The 19,087-nt window shown below is 33.3% G+C and overlaps 1 protein-coding gene and 1 pseudogene across 3 annotated transcripts; both read right to left on the bottom strand.

Annotated features, from left to right (window-relative positions):
* Window positions 1-5,308: 5,308 nt before the first annotated feature.
* Window positions 5,309-8,818, bottom strand: LOC107874511 (annotated as a pseudogene).
* An 835-nt stretch (window positions 8,819-9,653) lies between these two features.
* On the bottom strand, window positions 9,654-17,528 carry LOC107873607. 3 transcript variants are annotated; one of them, XR_007056343.1, is made up of 6 exons: window positions 17,394-17,528; window positions 16,689-16,942; window positions 15,444-16,225; window positions 15,196-15,369; window positions 13,584-14,363; window positions 9,654-12,957 (listed from the first exon to the last, which is right to left on the bottom strand). XR_007056343.1 is itself a non-coding variant. In XM_047413453.1 (5 exons), the coding sequence occupies exon 5, from the start codon at window positions 12,790-12,792 to the stop codon at window positions 11,932-11,934; it is 861 nt and encodes a 286-aa protein (XP_047269409.1). In that variant the 5' UTR covers window positions 12,793-14,363; window positions 15,196-15,369; window positions 15,444-16,225; window positions 16,689-16,942; window positions 17,394-17,528; the 3' UTR covers window positions 9,654-11,931. The 3 variants fall into 3 exon arrangements, 1 of the variants encoding a protein (XP_047269409.1); XR_007056344.1 differs by having other exon boundaries at window positions 13,588-14,363; XM_047413453.1 differs by having other exon boundaries at window positions 9,654-14,363.
* Between the last annotated feature and the right edge of the window lie 1,559 nt (window positions 17,529-19,087).

Below are 19,087 nucleotides of genomic sequence, written 5' to 3'. Positions count from 1 at the left end.
TTCGTTTACTCCAAAAAATGTATTTACAGCAATGGATAGAATTTCAACATTGAGCGATGATGAAAAATTAATTACTCAAATAATCTGAACAAGAGATACAATCATTGTTAGCATAATACAATGATATCAGAATTGCATTGGTGCATAAGAGAGGCTGGCGAGCTAGAACGAAACAGGAGGTCCATAGGACTTAAATATCCCAAAAACGATCAATGCTATGAAATATTTCACAAGAGTTAGATTTTGTTATAATCGCTTTCACGAAGAAAACAACTGAATGCAAATACGTATTATAAGGGCTTGATTTAATAGGATAACAAATTTAATTGAGTGAAATTCAGACTGCGAACTGTCTGACGATGATCACTTTTAAGCATTTGCGCCTTTAATTATGTCAAATATGGTGGGACCATATTTGTTTTCCCAATTGTATAAGTACCATCTTATTTCTTACGAATTATCATTGCACATATGTTCTATTAGACCAATCTCATCAAATAATAAAAAAGTAGATTGATATATTTGCTTCCCAAAAAGTTCAAATACAAGTGATGATGGAAATTCATCTCACAGTAGCTATTTTAGTGAGTCGACACTCTTTAATACTGAGTTAGAACTAAACGAATTTAATTCTTTCTTTCTCATAGAGTGCAATGACGATTTTTGTAAGGTGAAATATCTGAATTCACGCGAATATTATTGTGGTTTGCATTGTGAATGGAATCATCGATTTACGGAGTTCAAATATTTGATTCATAACCTAGAAGATCTAGGAGCACCAGTTCCAACAAGGTATTTCATGACCATGCCGCGTGAAAATCTAGAGTCATGTGAGTTGACGGTTGATAAAATTCGATATGAAAATAACAAAATGCTAGCGAGACGTGGTAGATTTTACATGTTGAAACTGGCACAGTAACAAGCATCATCCACGGATAGGAAACTAACATCTACGAAAAGATGTTATGGACTAGAGAAGTTGTTTATTAAAATTAAAAAAAAAACAAACATATATAATAATAATAATAATAAAAATAATAATAATAATAATAATAATAATAATAATAATAATAATAATAATAAAAAAAAAAAAAACTGATTAATGGTTTTCAGACATTTATGTCCATGTTTATTGACCATTAAGTTGATTAATGGTATCATAATGGGCCAAATATTTTTCATTATTTTCAATCTTTTTTTAAGACCATGTTTATTGACCATTAAGCTGACTTAATGGTCCCATAATGAGTAAATGTTTTTCATTATTTATAGTCAGAGGTAATATTTTTCTTGTAGAAGATCAGAAAATAATATTACTTTTTCTAGTAGTCTTCTTTTCTTTTTCAAAATTGATTAGTTAATCAAGTATAACAAGGATCGCAGATTCTTTAAGTGAGGCTTCCAATTATGATATTAATATGATAATGACTGAATTATCATATCATAATAAATTACATATTATTCCACTAAAAATTTATAATTGCACTCCTCGATTTAATTAAAAAATCTACCATTACATTTTATTTAACTCTCCATGTTAGAATTATCGACACCGATCAATTAAATTAAATTAAATTATCTGAAAAATTTAACTCATTGATTAATTTAATCATTTATTTATAATGCTTAACTTATTTCACATGACGGATATAAAATCCACCTACAGAATTTTCACGTGAAAACTTATAAGCAATTATAAAGGTGTGTCTTCTATCTCAAGTCCGAGACATGGTTTTATTAACTAATTAATATTTCACTAAGTAATTTGTCATCATCCAACCTATTAGGAATATATTGACTCATAAAAGAGCCTCAACTTTTAATAGATTACAACGATAAACCAAATCACATAGATCATAATAATTATATTAAGATTAAGAGTATAAGTAGATGTAATGGATTAGAGAAGTTGTTTATTAAAATTCAGAACATAACAAGCATCTCTAATTGGTCTGTTATAGTAATAATAATAATAAAAATAATAAAAATAAAAAATAAAAATAATAATAATAATAATAATAATAATAATAATATAATAATAATAATAATAATAATAATAATAAACTAATTAATGATTTTCAGCCTTTTAAGTTCATGTTTATTGACAATTAAGTTGATTAATGGTACCACAATTGGCCAAATGTTTTTCATTATTTTCAGTCTTTTTTTTAAGACAATGTTTATTGACCATTAAGCTGACCTAATGGTCTCATAATGAGCAAATATTTTTCATTATTTATAGTTAGAAGTACTATTTTCTTTATAGAAGATTAGTAAATAATATTACTTCTTCTAATAGATTTTTTTTTTTTTTTCAAAATTGATTAGTTAATCAGTATAACAGGGAACGCAGATTCTTTAAGTGAGGCTTTCAATTATGATATCAATATGGTAATGACTGAATTATCATATCATAATAAATTACATACTATTCCATTAAAAATCTGTAATTGTACTCCTCGATTTAATTCAAAAATTTACCATTACGTCTTATTTAACTCTCCATGTTAGAATTACCGACACCAATCAATTAAATTAAATTAAATTATATGAAAAATTCAACTCATTGATTAATTTAATCCTTTATTTATAATGCTTAACTTATTTCACATGACGGATATAAAATCCACCTACAGGATTTTCGCGTGAAAACTTATAAGCAACTATAAAAAGGTGTCTTCTATCTCAAGTCTGAGACATGGTTCTATCAACTAATTAATATTTCACTAAGTAATTTGTCCCCATCCAACCTATTAGGAATATATTGACTCGTAAAAGAGTCTCACCTTTTAATAGATTAAAACGATAAATCAAACCACATAGATCATAATAATTATATCAAGATTAAGAGTATAAGCAGATGTAATGGACTAGAGATGTTGTTTATTGAAATTCAGAACATAAACAAGCATCTCTAATTGGTTCGTTCAATACATACGAAATGTACTAACACGAGAAGTTGAAATATTACCACTTCCATAATCAAGATCAAATTATATTTAATCTTATGATACAATCATGAAGATGTTTGTCCTACCTCATAGTTTATTGTGAACATTAATTTATTAGTTATAAGAACAGACAATTTTAATCTTCCATGCATGAGTTAAAATACTTCATACACAAAATTTTCTACTATATAAGTAAATGACGCACATGTTAACACAATGGTTTATTCAAAAAAAGATTTTATTAATATAAAAAAATATCATTACATAAAATAAAAATATAATATTATAACACAAACTACATGATTAATAGTCTATCCTAGCAGTAGTTATTACATGGAATAAAATAAATCAATATATGTAAAGAATATTGGGAAAAAACAATATTTATAAAATTTAAGGCCCAATGGTTGATGCACTATTGATGATTGCCAGTGACAAATTTGTGTCCTTCTCCAGGGGTTGGACCTGAATCTTTGATTCCCCCAAGAGTTTGGATGTTTGTAAACTTATGGCCAACACCAGGACTAGGTCCATCCTTGATAGCACCCAAAGTTAACCAATCAAAAGTTCTTGTATTGCTAGGGGCATGTATCTTTAAGATATTGAGAGGACGTGCTTCAGAAGGCAAAAAATTAATCCAAGTAACCAAAAGAACTAGAAGCAAAACGAAGTTATAAAATCTTGCCATTATTTGTAAGTATATGAACTAAAGTAATTTTTGCCCAACAATCGAAAGAAACTAAATTTTGTTGCTAGTTGAGTTGTATGGTTATTCTCATCATATGCCATATTTATAGTAGCTAAGAAGTGAACTAGTTTTTGACCAATGAAGGTGGCTAATTGTTTATTCAAATTGTCATGTGAATTGATTTATCAAATATAGGAACGTGTGAGGTAGTTTCTTTATTTTGGAACAGAAAAAAAAAAAAAATAAAGAAAGTCATTTGTAATCAGCTTAGAAATGTTGTAGAACGTGGACTAGAGAGTCTAATTTGGAGGACAGCAACGTTTTTTTTTTCCCCAGAATTTCAATATTTTTTATGTTTGCTCTTTGTATAGAAAAAAAATAGAACAACTTCCTCTACTTACTAGCTGTTTGGCCATGAAATTTTTTTATTTTTTTTCAAAAAATTATTTGATTTTTTTCACTCATACTTCTATCACAAAGTTTCGAAAACAAGCCAAACGCAACTCTAATTTCGAAAAATTATGATTTTCATGGCCAAACAGGGCCTTAAATTAGTCACAACACTGATTAATTAATTAATTAATTTAGGAGAATTTCAGATTTGTCAATTGTTTACACATGTAACTATCAAATAACGTCACAACCACCTTGATTATTAAGGATTGGTTGGCTACTGGTTAGTTTAAAAGAGCAATAACGGAGTTTGAAGATTTTTTAAGTTGCTTTCTATAAAATTTAACATACCAAAAACAATATTTGGTTACTATTTTATAATTTGATATGAATAAAGTACATATAAATTACGAACCAATTTATATATTATTTTATGCAAGTAAAATTCTGTATATAGCTAGATAAGCAAAACTAAAAGTAAGACAAGACGGGCAAGCGCCAAGATATTATAAAGTCGCATGACAATTTTTAGGACAAAACTCAATAGTTTTGTAATGACAATTTTGAATTAAAAAATTAAAAGTATTTGAATTTTAAAATATATTATCCTTTATTTCTCTTTAAAAAGAATATCATTAGTTTGAAACTAGAATCTAACATTGAAGAGTTCTAAATAGATTTTTATAATTCATAAACTAATCCCTTTTAATATTCTAAATATAAAAGATAATAATCATAATAATAATTACAACAATAAAAAATACTAGTAGTATAGAAGTAATACTTTTATAGTCTGAAAAAAATGTAGTAGTAGCAATATTATAATAATAATAATAATAATAATAATAATAATAATAATAGTCATAGTAGTAATACGAACAACAACAACAACAATTATTATTATTATTATTATTATTATTATTATTATTATTATTATTATAAATTATAAATAGAAAATGCTGATACTTATATACATTTGCGAGTATGTTATTCTTTAACTATACATAGAAATAATTTTTGTGGCAAGATTTTGCAAAATATGTTTTTTCATCTTGTAGAATTAATTACCTAATTATTTTTTTCGAAGAGAACAAAGACCTAGAAAATATGTTACGAATATATCACAATATTTGAGCGATAATAAAAACTTGTCATTAAGAATACACGAAAATTATTCAGCTAAATTTTGTCTAAATTAAAAGAGATAATCTATTAAAAAATTTAACTAAAAATATATATGAGAATGAAATTGAAACGGTGATAAAAACCATAAGGAAGCAATGTAATGACTAAACTATATATTAATATATACTTGTGAAACACATTGTAGCAAAATAAATAGTTACAAATTGAAGATGTCATTTGGATGGGAGAAATCCATACAAAGAGAATCAGAACAAAATGTAATATTTAATCCATGTGAAGCAAATATAAACTTGGTAGGCTGTTGCTCAATTACATTACAACAAGACAAAAGACACCAATGTTGTTCCCAACAAGCATTGCAGCTTTGGTTGGAAATTCAAACTTGAAAATGTTTTTTTCTTGATTTTCCCCTCGTTGTTTAGTACCTGCATTGGAGCCCGACTAATCCGGATAGCGTACTGCAGGACCCATTCTGAGGGTGGCGTTCGCAACAAGATTTTCTCCATACCCAGGGCCCGAACTTGAGACCTCTGATTAAGGGTATAGTCCCACCACTACACCACAACCCATGTTGGTGCAGCAACAGGTGTTATTGGAGAAATGCTTGATTTGAGGCAGATCACATGCTCCAAAAGGAATCCAAAATGTCACAAAGTTGCATGTTTTGAACTTTAAAATTACTATTCATGGCCTCAAAGTGGATTAGTGGAAACAATGTTTGGTGGATCATTTGTACCTTACAAGAGGCAATGTTTGTACACTCACAGGCTAGATGCCCATTTGCCAAGTCTACATACAGGTTCAGGGGCTCCACCTCCATCACTTCTCCGCATAGTCCAAAATCAGTGAAGTTAGTCGAACAGCACCAATAGCATAAGTACCGGCTGATCTATCCGCCTCCCGACTATGCCACCCTCGGATGGTTTTAGTGATTCGGTCTAAGATTTTCGAAGCATGCTCCCAACAAGTGAAGTGGGGTCTATTCACTTACCTTTCAATTTGTGGTAATAACGCACATACAGTCTGCCTCTTATTCCATCAAAGTGTATATCAATTAAAAGAAACTCTTATTAAGATTCATTCCACAGATAGTCAGTTCAAACAAGCAGCATACCCTGTAAAAATCAACAGCAATGAAGTTAGGAGCGGCTTCGTGGCATGTATTCATCATCTCAATGAGTAGTGCTGAATTATGTTAGCAAGCTTGAGTAACATCTGGGGCCTCAGGAAAGTAGTTCACATAAGGACTAACGACTTTGACTTGTTGTTCATAGCAGATAATTCTGCACAATTTGGACAAGAACCAGGTTTCACCATCTGCAAATCCAAACGCTTGAACTTGAGAGTGTTTTATTGGTTTGCTACAAAGTATCTCCACTCATAAGCAACGCGTTCTGAAGATTCGTTGGCAGACTTGGATGTGAAGACAACGAATCACTGATTCTGCTGAACCATATCAGCTACAGTTGGCCATTCTCCAACATTTTTAGGCATCCGAGAAACTGGAAAGCAGAATTTTCCAAGCCCAGCCGCATCAAACAACTTGCTTAGGCCATTGGTGATCTAACGTAGTCCTCAATTATAATTGTAACAATTTCTGAAACACTCCTATCTCCCTCAAGATATTGATTGCAGGTTGCTGACAGAAAATTTCCACATCAGCTTCGAAAGAAAGCAATTTTAAGTGATAGAAATCTAGAAACGTTGTATACCATTGAGAAAATCTTAATTATTGGTGTAATTACAACAACTCAGATTTCTTGATGTGGTATACTAAATAAATATGTTTTTGTAAAAAAAAATAAGGGCTATTTCTTTTACGTTCAAGATTGAAGAACGTAAAAGTCATAAAGCACCTCATAACAGGTCTTAACAGGACGGATAAAATGGTTAAATGGAAAGACAAAAACTGTAATCCCCAGATTAGGAGACCAAATCAAATACTAGTCTTGGGCAATGAGTGCAAGAATATTGATACTAAGCCAATTGAAAGGAAATACTGCATTCCAGAATGGCAAATCAAATGTGATTATTTGAACAGCACATTTAGTCCCAGACACTGAGTTTTGATCATCAAATTCTGCCAGAAAAAATTGTTTCTTAAGCCAATTAGTCTGCGGATTGGAGTCTTTATCATCTAAGGTGACTTTGTACATGAAAACTTACAATAACGAATAGTGGAGAAGCAAACATGGAAATCAGAGAAAAAACGGATAGATATCCAACAAAAGTTTGCCGAGTACGAGGCTCAAATAGATATAGGCTGATCGCAACTATAGCAGCAAATACAGCAAAAACACCAAGCACCAACCCCAACATTTTCAATTGCGTTGAACATGTAATGACATAAGCAAAAGATCGGATTGCATCAGAAACTTTAGCGAAATTCTGTATGTAAGAACCAAGAATTACCTTCTTTGACCCCTCTGCATGAATAATGAAGATGGTAATATATACTAGCTGGAACACTGTTATGCCTGTTAGATTGAAAAAGTTTCCAACCTGGCTGATGCTTTGGGAAAATCATACTGTTATGCCTGTTAGATTGAATAAAACCTTCATTCTTGGACTCATTTAGTCTTCCAGATAAAAGGAAAGGAACGAGAACGACAAGAGAGGGCATGATTAGTAAGAATATAAAAGAGTACCTGCAAGACTAGCTGCAAAACTGCAGATTGAATAAATTGAGTATAATTCATCTACTGCTGACATTCTTTCTTTGTTCAAGCGAGCTCAAGTTTCAACAACAACAAATCCATTGTATTCCCACAGTGGGGGTCTGGGGAGGGTAAAGTGTACGCAGTCCATACCACTACCTCAGATGAAGTGGAGAGGCTGTTTCCGATAGACCCCCGGCTCAGGACATGTAACAATATGCCTAACAAAAAACATAAATAGGTCAGACTTTGCATACCATCCATTTACAAAGAGTAACTTCAGTGGCGGTCTTAACATCTCAAGCAACAAAAACCAAATGATTAACTTACTGCAAAAAATTCAGGAGTAGAAGCAAGTACAGATCCTTCAAACCAAACTGCATATCTATGAATTGGATGGCTGACCACATTCAACTCAACTGGTTGTGCCTTGTTAAGTATCCCACATCGGAAAAGGAATGGGTAATTAGTCTCCTTATATGGACTTGGACAATCCTCCCTCATGAGCTAGCTTTTGAGGTTGAGATAGGTCCAAGATCCATTCTTTATATGGTATCAGAGCCAGACCCCCGGGCGTGCGGGGGAGTGTTAAGTATCTCACATCGGAAAAAGGATGGGTAATTAGTCTCCTTATATGTCTCTTGATGAGACTCATCCCAAATCTTTGTTCACCGATGTTGGGCCCCCATATTATATTGTCCACGCTCCAGTTAACTAGGCCTGGGCGTGCAGGGAGTGTTAAGTATCCCACATCGGAAAAGAGATGGACTTGGACAATCCGACCAAAGATTCATTCATCAGTTAATCCAGATATAAATTAAATTTACACTACATACTAAAAACAAAGAACCTAATTACTCTTTACTACAGCACCAGTTACTTGCCCTTGACACAAAATTCACTCACTGAAGCGCATGACCAGCTCGAGCACCAGGCGACGGTCCAAGAACATCCAGCTGGTAACAAAGAGAATTAGTCGTCATCTAACATGATATCTTTAGACAACCTTTGTCTCTATATCCAGACTGTCAATCAACATGATCCATATGAATTAGAAAAGTAAGAAGAACCTTTGTCTCTATATCCAGCTGTCAATCAACATGATCCATATGAATTAGAAAAGCAAGAAGAAGACTGAAGCTAGTATCTTTGACCACATTAGTGTATCCATATCAAGCACATCAATGTCACCCTAATATCGGTCACTACAATCTCCACCATATATATAGAGCCTATTACCAAAATACAAATAATTAGAAACAAAAGAAGCCAAAGAGATCCAACATCGACTATAAAGGGCAGCCCGGTGCACTAAAGCTCCTGCTATGCACAAGGTTCGGGGAAGGGCCCCACCACAAGGGTGTATTGTACGCAGCCTTACCTTGCATTTCTGCCAGACGCTGTTTCTAAGACTTGAACCCGTGACCTCCTGGTCATATGGCGGCAACTTTATCAGTTACTCCAAGGCTCCCCTTCAGATCCAACATCGACTATATATACATAAAATCTTTTAGTTAATGGTGCCACATAGTATATGATATAAACATTGTGGAATGTTATAAAGCTTCATTGCCATGACAAGTGAGGGCACCAGCTCTATATTTAACCACCACCACCAGGACATTCTGGACACCAAAAGGAAAAATCTTATATAGCAATTACTTGTTCTGCACTTGTATCCAAGAGTACAACAACAACAACAACATACCCAGTATATTCCCACCATGTGGGGTCTGGGGAGGGTAAGTGTACACAGTTCATACCACTACCTCAAATGTGAGATAGAGAGGCTGTTTCCGATAGACCCCCGGCTCAAAATAAAACAATCTAAGAAGAATAGTAATAGAACAAGATACAATAGAAATCAGGACAAAGAATAGTAAACATAGTGGTAATAAAGCATGAAACTTCACAAAAAGAAAATAAACAATTAAAAACTAATAATTGACAATTCGGACAGGGACATTTTCCATATGTTGGGTTATACATAATTATCCACCCAGGTTTCCGAATCTTAGAATAACTATGCAAGAGAGAACAAACCACTACTTCGGAATCCAACAGATTGCAGAAAGGTAACACCGTAATTTCCAGCCAAGCAATAAATTTTATGTATCTGCTTGTAGAGTGAGCCAGCAAGGTAACAGAAGGAAGTGGAAACTCGAAACCATATGTAATCCTAGGTTAATCGGTGTCATTATGAAATAATACACATTAAGACATGTAGCAGTCATGACTCATGAGGACTCATTTTCATCCAGAAGCTAAACTTCCTAAGCACCTGTTGTCATTTAGGAACGGTTCTCAGATTATGAAAGGTCTGCATATCACCCAACAAGTGAAGACCCAGAACTAATCAGACATAAAAAGGGAAGGCGACCACTGTGATATAATTTGAGTCCCGAAGGGATAACTTGAAAATACAGGCACATCAAGCCTGAAGGCAAATAAAATAACTGTTAGTTTGCACAGAGAAAGCATCATAAAACAAGTGATCCAAATCAACTCCACCAATTATGATCCTAGAGCAGTTCATTATTGAATTCGAAATGAGCAGGAAAAGATTTTGATACTCGAATTGAATTCATTAATTAGAAATCCTTGCATCAGCAGAATGACAAATTAATGCAACTATCAAATCTCATTATCATATCTATTAATTTTTCTAAGCACTATCTATCGCTTACTTTTTTTGGAGCTGAGGGTCTATCTGAACCAGCCTCTCTACCACACAAAGGTAGGGGTAAAGTATGTGTACATCCTACCCTCCCCAGACCACACTCATGGGATTACAAGGTGTATGTTGTTGTTGTACTATCAACCGATCACTTGTTGTTTCCTTTGCTTTGGTTATTGTATTATTTGTTGTTTCTATACCTTCTTTGATATGCTTTACTCGAGCCGAGGGTCTGTCGGAAACAGCCCTTCTACCTTCCCAAGGCAGGGTAAGGTTTTCGTACAAACTGCACCCTCCTTAGACCCCACTTGTGGGATTACACTGGGTATATTATTGTTGGTAATGGTGTTGTACGTATGGATATCAGTCCCTGAGTTTAGGCATGACTACATATCCTTCCTCATATAGTCAAATGATGAAGAACAAATGGATTTCGAACCTTCATAGTCATACAATATTTGAGATAAGAGATACACTGTGTGCTTAGACAAACAAGACCAATATAAAACGTAACTCATGTTTCCTCAACTTGGATCTGATTCTAGCTCCCAGGAGTTATATCCTAGGTGCTCAATGACCTCTAGATTTATAAAACCATGCATTAGTAATGCATGCAAAACAGATCAGAAAATATAACTAACTTTCACCATGCACATCCATTGCTGGAGTTATTAACTGATATTGAAGTCCAAGCATCACAAGACATTCTTAAAATGCATCCTCTGCTTGAACACCTAGAGTTCGAACTAGCACCAGCACCAGCACCAGGTCAGGAAAATAAATGAGAAGCGAGAAATTCATACCCAACAAAAGAGCAACTAGTGTTTGGCATCTCCCAAAAGAAAATCAAGAACCAACTCCATGTTTCTCCTGAAAATTTTTCAACAGCATACATGGGGAACATAAAATCATATGAGTCACATCTAAACTACCGAATATTTTCACATGTAGAGATATTGATAAAGTCACCATGGTGAGTACACAAAGTTCGAATAGTACTTGATCCTTGATGACCATACACCTACATTGAATCTCTCAAAGCAGAATTGCAGAAAATCATCATGAAAAGGCCTTCTAAAAACTGGTACAGCATGGTAAAACCCAGTTAGAATAATTTTTAAGAGGAAAGGTACAAACGAAAAGTGAAATACAAAGTTTGACCAACTCCACCTGCTTTCCCTGATATAATGATGTCCCGGTTTCAACCTATACGGGACATAATAAAGTGGGAGAATATCAACAAGTAATCCATTCATATCAAGAACAAGAAGCTTTTTACTGGAACGTGTATTAAACGCTCTCCCCAATGGAGGGATGACACCCACATTTGTGATTTGGATCTGCCCACCTTCAAAACCAATCGTTCTTGAATGAGAAGGACTATCTTCAGCTGTTAACAGTCTTTCCCCATTTAAGGGTTCAAATGGTTGTGACAACACTATGAATGTCATCGGAGGCCCTAAGATCACATGGCATTGCATAATGTGAACTCCCTTTAGCAAATTCAATAACATATGGCATATTCACGAAGGTGTCTGTCTCGTTTCTCCTCTCCGGCTCATAATTTTCTGCCTTGGAGTCTATTGGAGACTCATCCTTGATAGAAGCCATTGAACTATTAACGGTCTCTTTCTGATTATCAACCTGAGCTGCTTCGTTTTTATTCCATGTTTCACTGGATGGACTGTCAACTGCCGCCTTAACCAATAACATTTGTTGCCTACCCATCAACAAGGTATCACCTCCGTCATTGACTTCTGCAGGCAAACTATTGGAGTAGGATATGGACACTTGGCAATGGTCTGAGCTGGGGGTGGTTGTTTTGTTTTCTGTAATTAGGAGAGAGGAGGTTGCATCCTTCATGATCGATGGTAAACTGCTTGCAGAAGCACTAGAATTCTTTCTCCTCTTCCTGGAATAAGTTATCAGCACTTCCAGTCTTGGGTATATTTGGAAACCCCTCATCTCAATTGCAGTATTATTGACCTCAACAAAACCACCACTTTCAGTAGCCATACTATTGTCTACATTAGGAACTGGCTCGTTCCGATTTTCAACTTCAGAGACAAACTTCGATTCTGAAGTAACAAAAACGCGATCCTTAGAAATGCCACTGCACCTATCACTACAAGTTTCAAGATGACGATCAGTACCATTAGACTTAGAGGGATTCTTCCTACTAGTTTCTTCTACCCCATCACATGTATTCTGAGATGGACATATCCCTATGTTAATACTCCTCATCACCAAATCTCCTTCATAGCATGTGTTAACTCCCATCTCTGAAATTCTACCTTTATCTACATTATTCTTTCCTAGTACAGAAGCAGCACTTTCCAGTTCACAAGCAATTACATTATTTTCCAAGGAATTGGACTTGCTGTTCACAATGCTTCTTCTTTTCTTTACCTTCCATGCACTCAAGTCGGCAATGCAACTTCTTACCTGTGTACTTGAGATGATATTGTCAGAAGACCATATATGTGGATTTTTTTCTTTGCTCGTGATCCTAGATGAAGCTCCTACCACGTGGTCAATATTATTAAAACACACAGCATCAATCCTCCTATTTTGCTAGCTTCTTATTCTTTTTGAATGCCGGGGAATGATATCATCAATGTCATTGTTACAATGGCCTCTGCTACGAATAGCTTTGCTGTTCATTTTTTTCGGATAAGCACCACGCTTATTCTTCTTAGGTGCAGGCAAATTTCTATTAGTTGTGTCCTTTTAACGAAGACAGAAGAGGAACACTAAGCAAAGAAGATGACAATTTGATCTACCAGAAGAACGAAAAACAGGAGATATAATGAGTCTATTGCCTAAAATAGCAAATATTAATTAGAACCATAAGGGTATATAATCAATATTTAAATTAGAACCAATGGTTTAAAGTCAAAAGTATAAACACTTTAAACATGCTAATACACACATGCTTAAGACACTACTCATGCTTAATGAAGATTCAATACGTTCTAAACAAAGTGAACTAGTTTTTTTGGGTAAAATTTTAACAAAGGAGATTAAAAAAGCACAAATTGATGTACAAGGCTAAACAAAAAATAATGTACCTACAAATGAATACTATGTTCCACAGCCCTTTGGCTTGCGTAGAGCATCCAAAGGCCTAAATCCATCGCCATCCTTCCTTGATTTAGTTGGTAGAATGTCCTTGCGTTGCCTTTTCTGCCTCTTGACAGGCAGTATCATCCCGGATGTTGAGCCATGTGCGACAATGTCCGGAATAGCCACAAGATTTGTTCATACTGCTCATATTGAGGATGGGATAATAATCGAGAAATTATTTTTTCAAGGGTCTTCCTTTAAAGTCCTTTAGAAAATCCAACATTAAAATTGAAAATAATAATTTATCCTTGTTTATTTAACATACATCAAACACATATAATCTCCTACATCACATAAATATGTTTCGTTATAGGAAAATTATAAAATTATAAGTACCTTTAGAGCAGGGTTGCCAATCAGCAACTGTCCGTGCTTCAAGAACCACAGTGGATAATCTCTCAGTACAGCACCACGAACCGGCAAAACCAACCTACCATGCCGGTACCCCCAAAGATCAGAATAACCATCTAATAGATCAATCACTGCCTGATCCAACCTACTATGCAGATCATGGGTAAAGTGCATGGGATCCCACTCCGGGGGCTTGGGTATGTGCTGAAGCTGATCAAATTGTCGCATCACCCGATCAGGCACGTGGTACTCACCTATCTCTAAGAAAATCAAAGGCACTCGTGCAGTCCATAAAGATTGATCAATCTTGCAACACTAGGGCAATGTATGCAATATCGCATCGTACGGTGTCCACAAAAACTATGTAAAGCAGCCTAATCATTGACAAAAATTGGAATGAAATATCGAAATCAAACATCAACAGTTTACACAAAAAAAGATGTCACGTAAAAAGGGGAAGAGGAGGAAGAAAAAGATTTCATAATATATACACCCTTTTAGCAAAACTAATCAGACAACATAAAAATAAGAAAATCACAACCACTAAAATCCAAGAACAACAACCGAAAAATCACTACCTACCAACCACCTCAAAAAACAACTATACTAGTATATATCCTTTTCCTGTGACTTTCAAAAAAAAACGATTATATTCCTTTCGAGTATCAGCAAGATAAATTTCAGATTTTCAGAGAAGACAACAAAAAAAAGGGTAACTACATAAACAACAACCGCATAAACAAAAAAAAAAGAACACAACTACTAAAAGCCAAGAAAAACAACCATAAGCTTTAACTAACACCTCAAAAAACAATTACACTAGTATATCCTTCTCATGTATCATGCAACCAGCAGATTTAACCGTTGTAAAGGATACAACATTAATAGTCTTTTAAGATTATAATATTTCATTATTATATTTGAAAATTACAATAAAAGTATAATAAATCAAAATAATTAATAATTTAAAATATTCTTATATAAATTAACTAGTCTTGGTAGCATACAAACATCACTATCACCTATATCATAAGGTTCACTTCATTACTTATTTTACGGTCCTACTTGAATGCAATCATAACAGCTAATAATAATAAAAAAAAAATACTTCACTGATTTTGTTTATAGATAGGATAATGATATTAATGGCCTTTTAGTACATTAATCACTATCATCTCATATTTAGCATGAGTTGGTAAAACTTACCTGCTTCTCCATCATGTGATCTATCTGATCTCTGATCGGGATGAGATTGTGATATGTCTCGTTTTCTCTTTCAACACCCCTTGTCCATCTCCTGGCATATGGAAGGACTGCATCATCAACCCCCAACTCATTTACTCTTGGCTGTATAGGCAACATCCTCTCCCAACACCATACCTTAAAGTGACAAAATAAATTAGTTAATAAATCATTATATTTCAACAATATTATAACATAAGTCATTTAATTACCTGAATGAGTGGAAGAAATCCGTATAGGTCATTTGAATATATGATGCCCGACATAATGACCTGTATAAGTACGCCAATAGTGAGCTACCCCAACTATAGCTACCTACATCGTCGATAGGGTCTAGAAAAGCCAAAAAATGTAGGTTAATCTCGTTGCCTGATGTGTTTGGGAATAAGATACCCCAAGAATCACAAGCATGTACAGTCGGGCAATCTGCTCAACCCTACCAACTGGAGTATCTACTCCTACGGGATCACTCTCTACCTCATCTTTAATGAAGTCAGTTAGCACTTTCATATTCAGAAAACTCCTACCCTTAATTTCCCCAGCATATCCGGTGAGTGCCTCTAGCATGGCACGCCATTGCCGATCCCTCCTGGAAACATCCGTTAGATAAACAGAGTGACCATCAACACGCAACCCAAACATTACCTATACATCCTGAAGCATGATCATAGCCTCGCCGAAGGGTAGGTGGAAGCAATGACTCTCCGGCCTCCATCACTCAACCATGGCAGTAAGAAGGGAAGGACCGTACTGCATCCTACCTACTCTTACAACATTATATAATCCCGCCCTAGATAAATAATCTACAACACGTTGATGCGGCGGGTGTGAGGTAAATAAATTCCAAGCCAAATCGATCCTGATAGGCCTTATACACAATTCTAACGATATCCGACCATCCCAAAGCCACTCTGACCGATGATCACTCTGTAATCTGAGTAACATACGCTCAGCAGGACCAGGATGCACGACACGCTCCATTTTAAGTAACAACCTGTATCCATAATTAAATTTAATGATCATTATATGTAGATATCAAAATCCACCATCGTCAATTGTTGTAAAAAGATATACATCATTGTTTTAGCACTTAATCTTTCTTGTTTAACAATTACTAGTGTGTCTATAACAACAACAAATCCAGTGAATTCCCACCAAGTGGGGTCTGGGGAGAGTAAAATGTACGCAGTTTATCCCACTACTTCCAAAAAAGTATAGAGGTTGTTTCCGATTGATCCGCTGCTCAAGATAAAAGAATAGTTAACAAGGTCATAGTAATGCTAGTGTGTCTAATAACAAGAATTTGAATGATTCTGTGCAAACTTTACCAAGCATTTATGACAATTAACGTACTACGTCAGTCCATCTGGAATAATTTAGATCGTATTAAATTGAATTTACGCATCAAATAAACCTACTTTATATTTCCATTAAAAAGATAAGTAAATCAAACCAACCAACATATAAGCCCTTTTCAGCTTTTGCATGCCAACATAAACCAATAAATATGTGATGCTTCTTTTTTTTGTTTTTGGTTTCGCATTGAAGCCCGACTAATCCAAATTCGCGCCGGGTAGCCCCATTCGGGTAGCACTCCCAACAAAGTTTTTCCATGCCTGGATCGAACCCTTAACCTCTGATTACGAGTAAGCAACCCATCCGCTGCACCACAACTATTTGAAGTCGATGTTACGAGTTTTCTTCTGTCAACCTACATTACAAAATACGTACCGTTGGACTGTTATTCCGAAATTCGAAATTCGACCTATCTTTTCATGTTTGCTTATTTTCTTTCTTTTTAAAATTGATTTTTTTTAAACCCCTTAATATAAATAATACTTAAATATTAAATTATAAAAAATAATAATATTTTTATTAAATTATATTTTATAGCATATATATTTATATTTTTATAGTAATAATTTGCAAAATTATAAAATACTTATCGATTATAAAGACAGTAAAAATCACATGTATTTGTCCATAAGTATCGACTTCTTTGAAATAATTTGATTCGAAAATCTTAAAATTTTTGGAGTACATTGATTGTAATGGGTCCAACAAAAATTCTTAAAAACGAATAAAAAATAGAAAATAGATGCACATTTCAACATCAGTACAAATTAAAATAAAACTTAAAAGTGAGATTAAAAATAATATACTTAGATTGACGTTTGGTCGAACAAGATTCTTGGAGCTGAAATCTTCAATAAGGGTTTGGGGGTGGGGGAACTGTAAAGTTAGATCTGAAAGTAATCTATAAAAAAAGTTGTACGGAAAATGTTTTAAAATCCTAAGTTTTAGTTACGTTTTATGAAGATATTTATATGTTTCTTTTGTTTTATTTTATGATACTTGTTCAGACATGAAATTTAAAACATAAATAGTAATTTTATAAAATTTATAAAATTATTATTTTTAGCGGTTGTTTGGTGTGAGGTATAAGGTATAAGTAATTTTGGGATAAAATAAAGAATTATTTTATTTCATGTTTGGTTAGAGATATTAGTTAATACCGATAACTTATCCCATCATTTACATTATACTGATGGAATAAGTTATCATATATGGGGTCGTTTGGTGTGAGGTACTGGAGTAAATAATTTTGGGATAAAATAATAATCTCGGGATAATTTTTTTAATGCATCATTTGGTTGGTAATACTCAAGATAACTTATCTCGGAACTAATAATCGTACCGGGATAAGTTATCCCACACATTTGGTGGTATAAGTTATCCCACCCTAATTTATCCTTTGATAAAATTATAAAATGACAAAACTATCCCCAAACCCTTTGATTTTCACTTTCTCATATATGTTTATCCTTGAAAATTTCATGTCATGTATAATTCTATCATTTAATTAAAAGTTTCATTTGGTTGATTGATAAATTCTAAGTTAAGTATATAATATTATATTTAGATTGTTGAAATTTGTATAACGATATTTGAAGTTGTTAAAACTTTTGTGACATTGATAGACAATTATATTTTTTAAATACTTTAAATTTTTAATTATTGTGATTTATAATATTTTTTTCTTCTATTCTACTAATTAGAAGTGCCATGGTAAAATTATTACAAAAAATACTTGTGATTTTTTTTAAGTGGTCCCACATAAGACATCAAGTTAATTTAAAACATCAAAAAATAATTTATCATTTTACGTCTGTTTTATCTTTTTTGATTAAATATTATTAATTTTTTAATACTTAAATGACTTATAATAATTAATTATGGATAATATAGTAAGATTACGATTGAAGTAGTTGAAACAGTTATGTCATAAATATCTATTTTAGTTTTTTATTAAATATTATTAATTTTTCAATATGTAAATAACTTATAATAATTACTTAGGAATAATGTAGTAAAATCACGATTAAAGCAGTTGAAGTAGGCATGTCAACCATGAGCAGTCTGCTTCAGCGCTTATTGTGACTTCTTACATAGAATAGTAATAATATAATTTTCTTAATACTTAGATGACTTATAATAATTAATTAGGGGTGATATGACAAAATTATGGTTGAAGCAGCCGAAACAAACATGTTATAAATATTTATTTTACTTATTTGTATTAAATATTATTAAATTTTTAATACGTAAATGACTTGTAATAATTAATTAGGAGTGATAGTTGAAACTGACAACTGAAGTAGGTATGTCGACCTGTTGCCTACTGCAGTTGCTAAACTACCTCTTATAAAAAAGAGAATATTTGTATTAAATATTATTAATTTTTTTAGTATGTAAAATGATTTATAATAATTAATTAGGAGCGAGTAGCGGAAAAATTTGAGTTTTTTCTCCAATTGAGCAAATCAATTAATATGTTACCGCTTTTCTTTATATT

Source organism: Capsicum annuum, chromosome 6, assembly GCF_002878395.1.
Source record: "Capsicum annuum cultivar UCD-10X-F1 chromosome 6, UCD10Xv1.1, whole genome shotgun sequence".
NCBI classification, from domain to species: Eukaryota; Viridiplantae; Streptophyta; class Magnoliopsida; order Solanales; family Solanaceae; genus Capsicum; species Capsicum annuum.
Note: the sequence above shows the minus strand (reverse complement) of the source record. Positions and strands in the feature narration are given on the sequence as shown.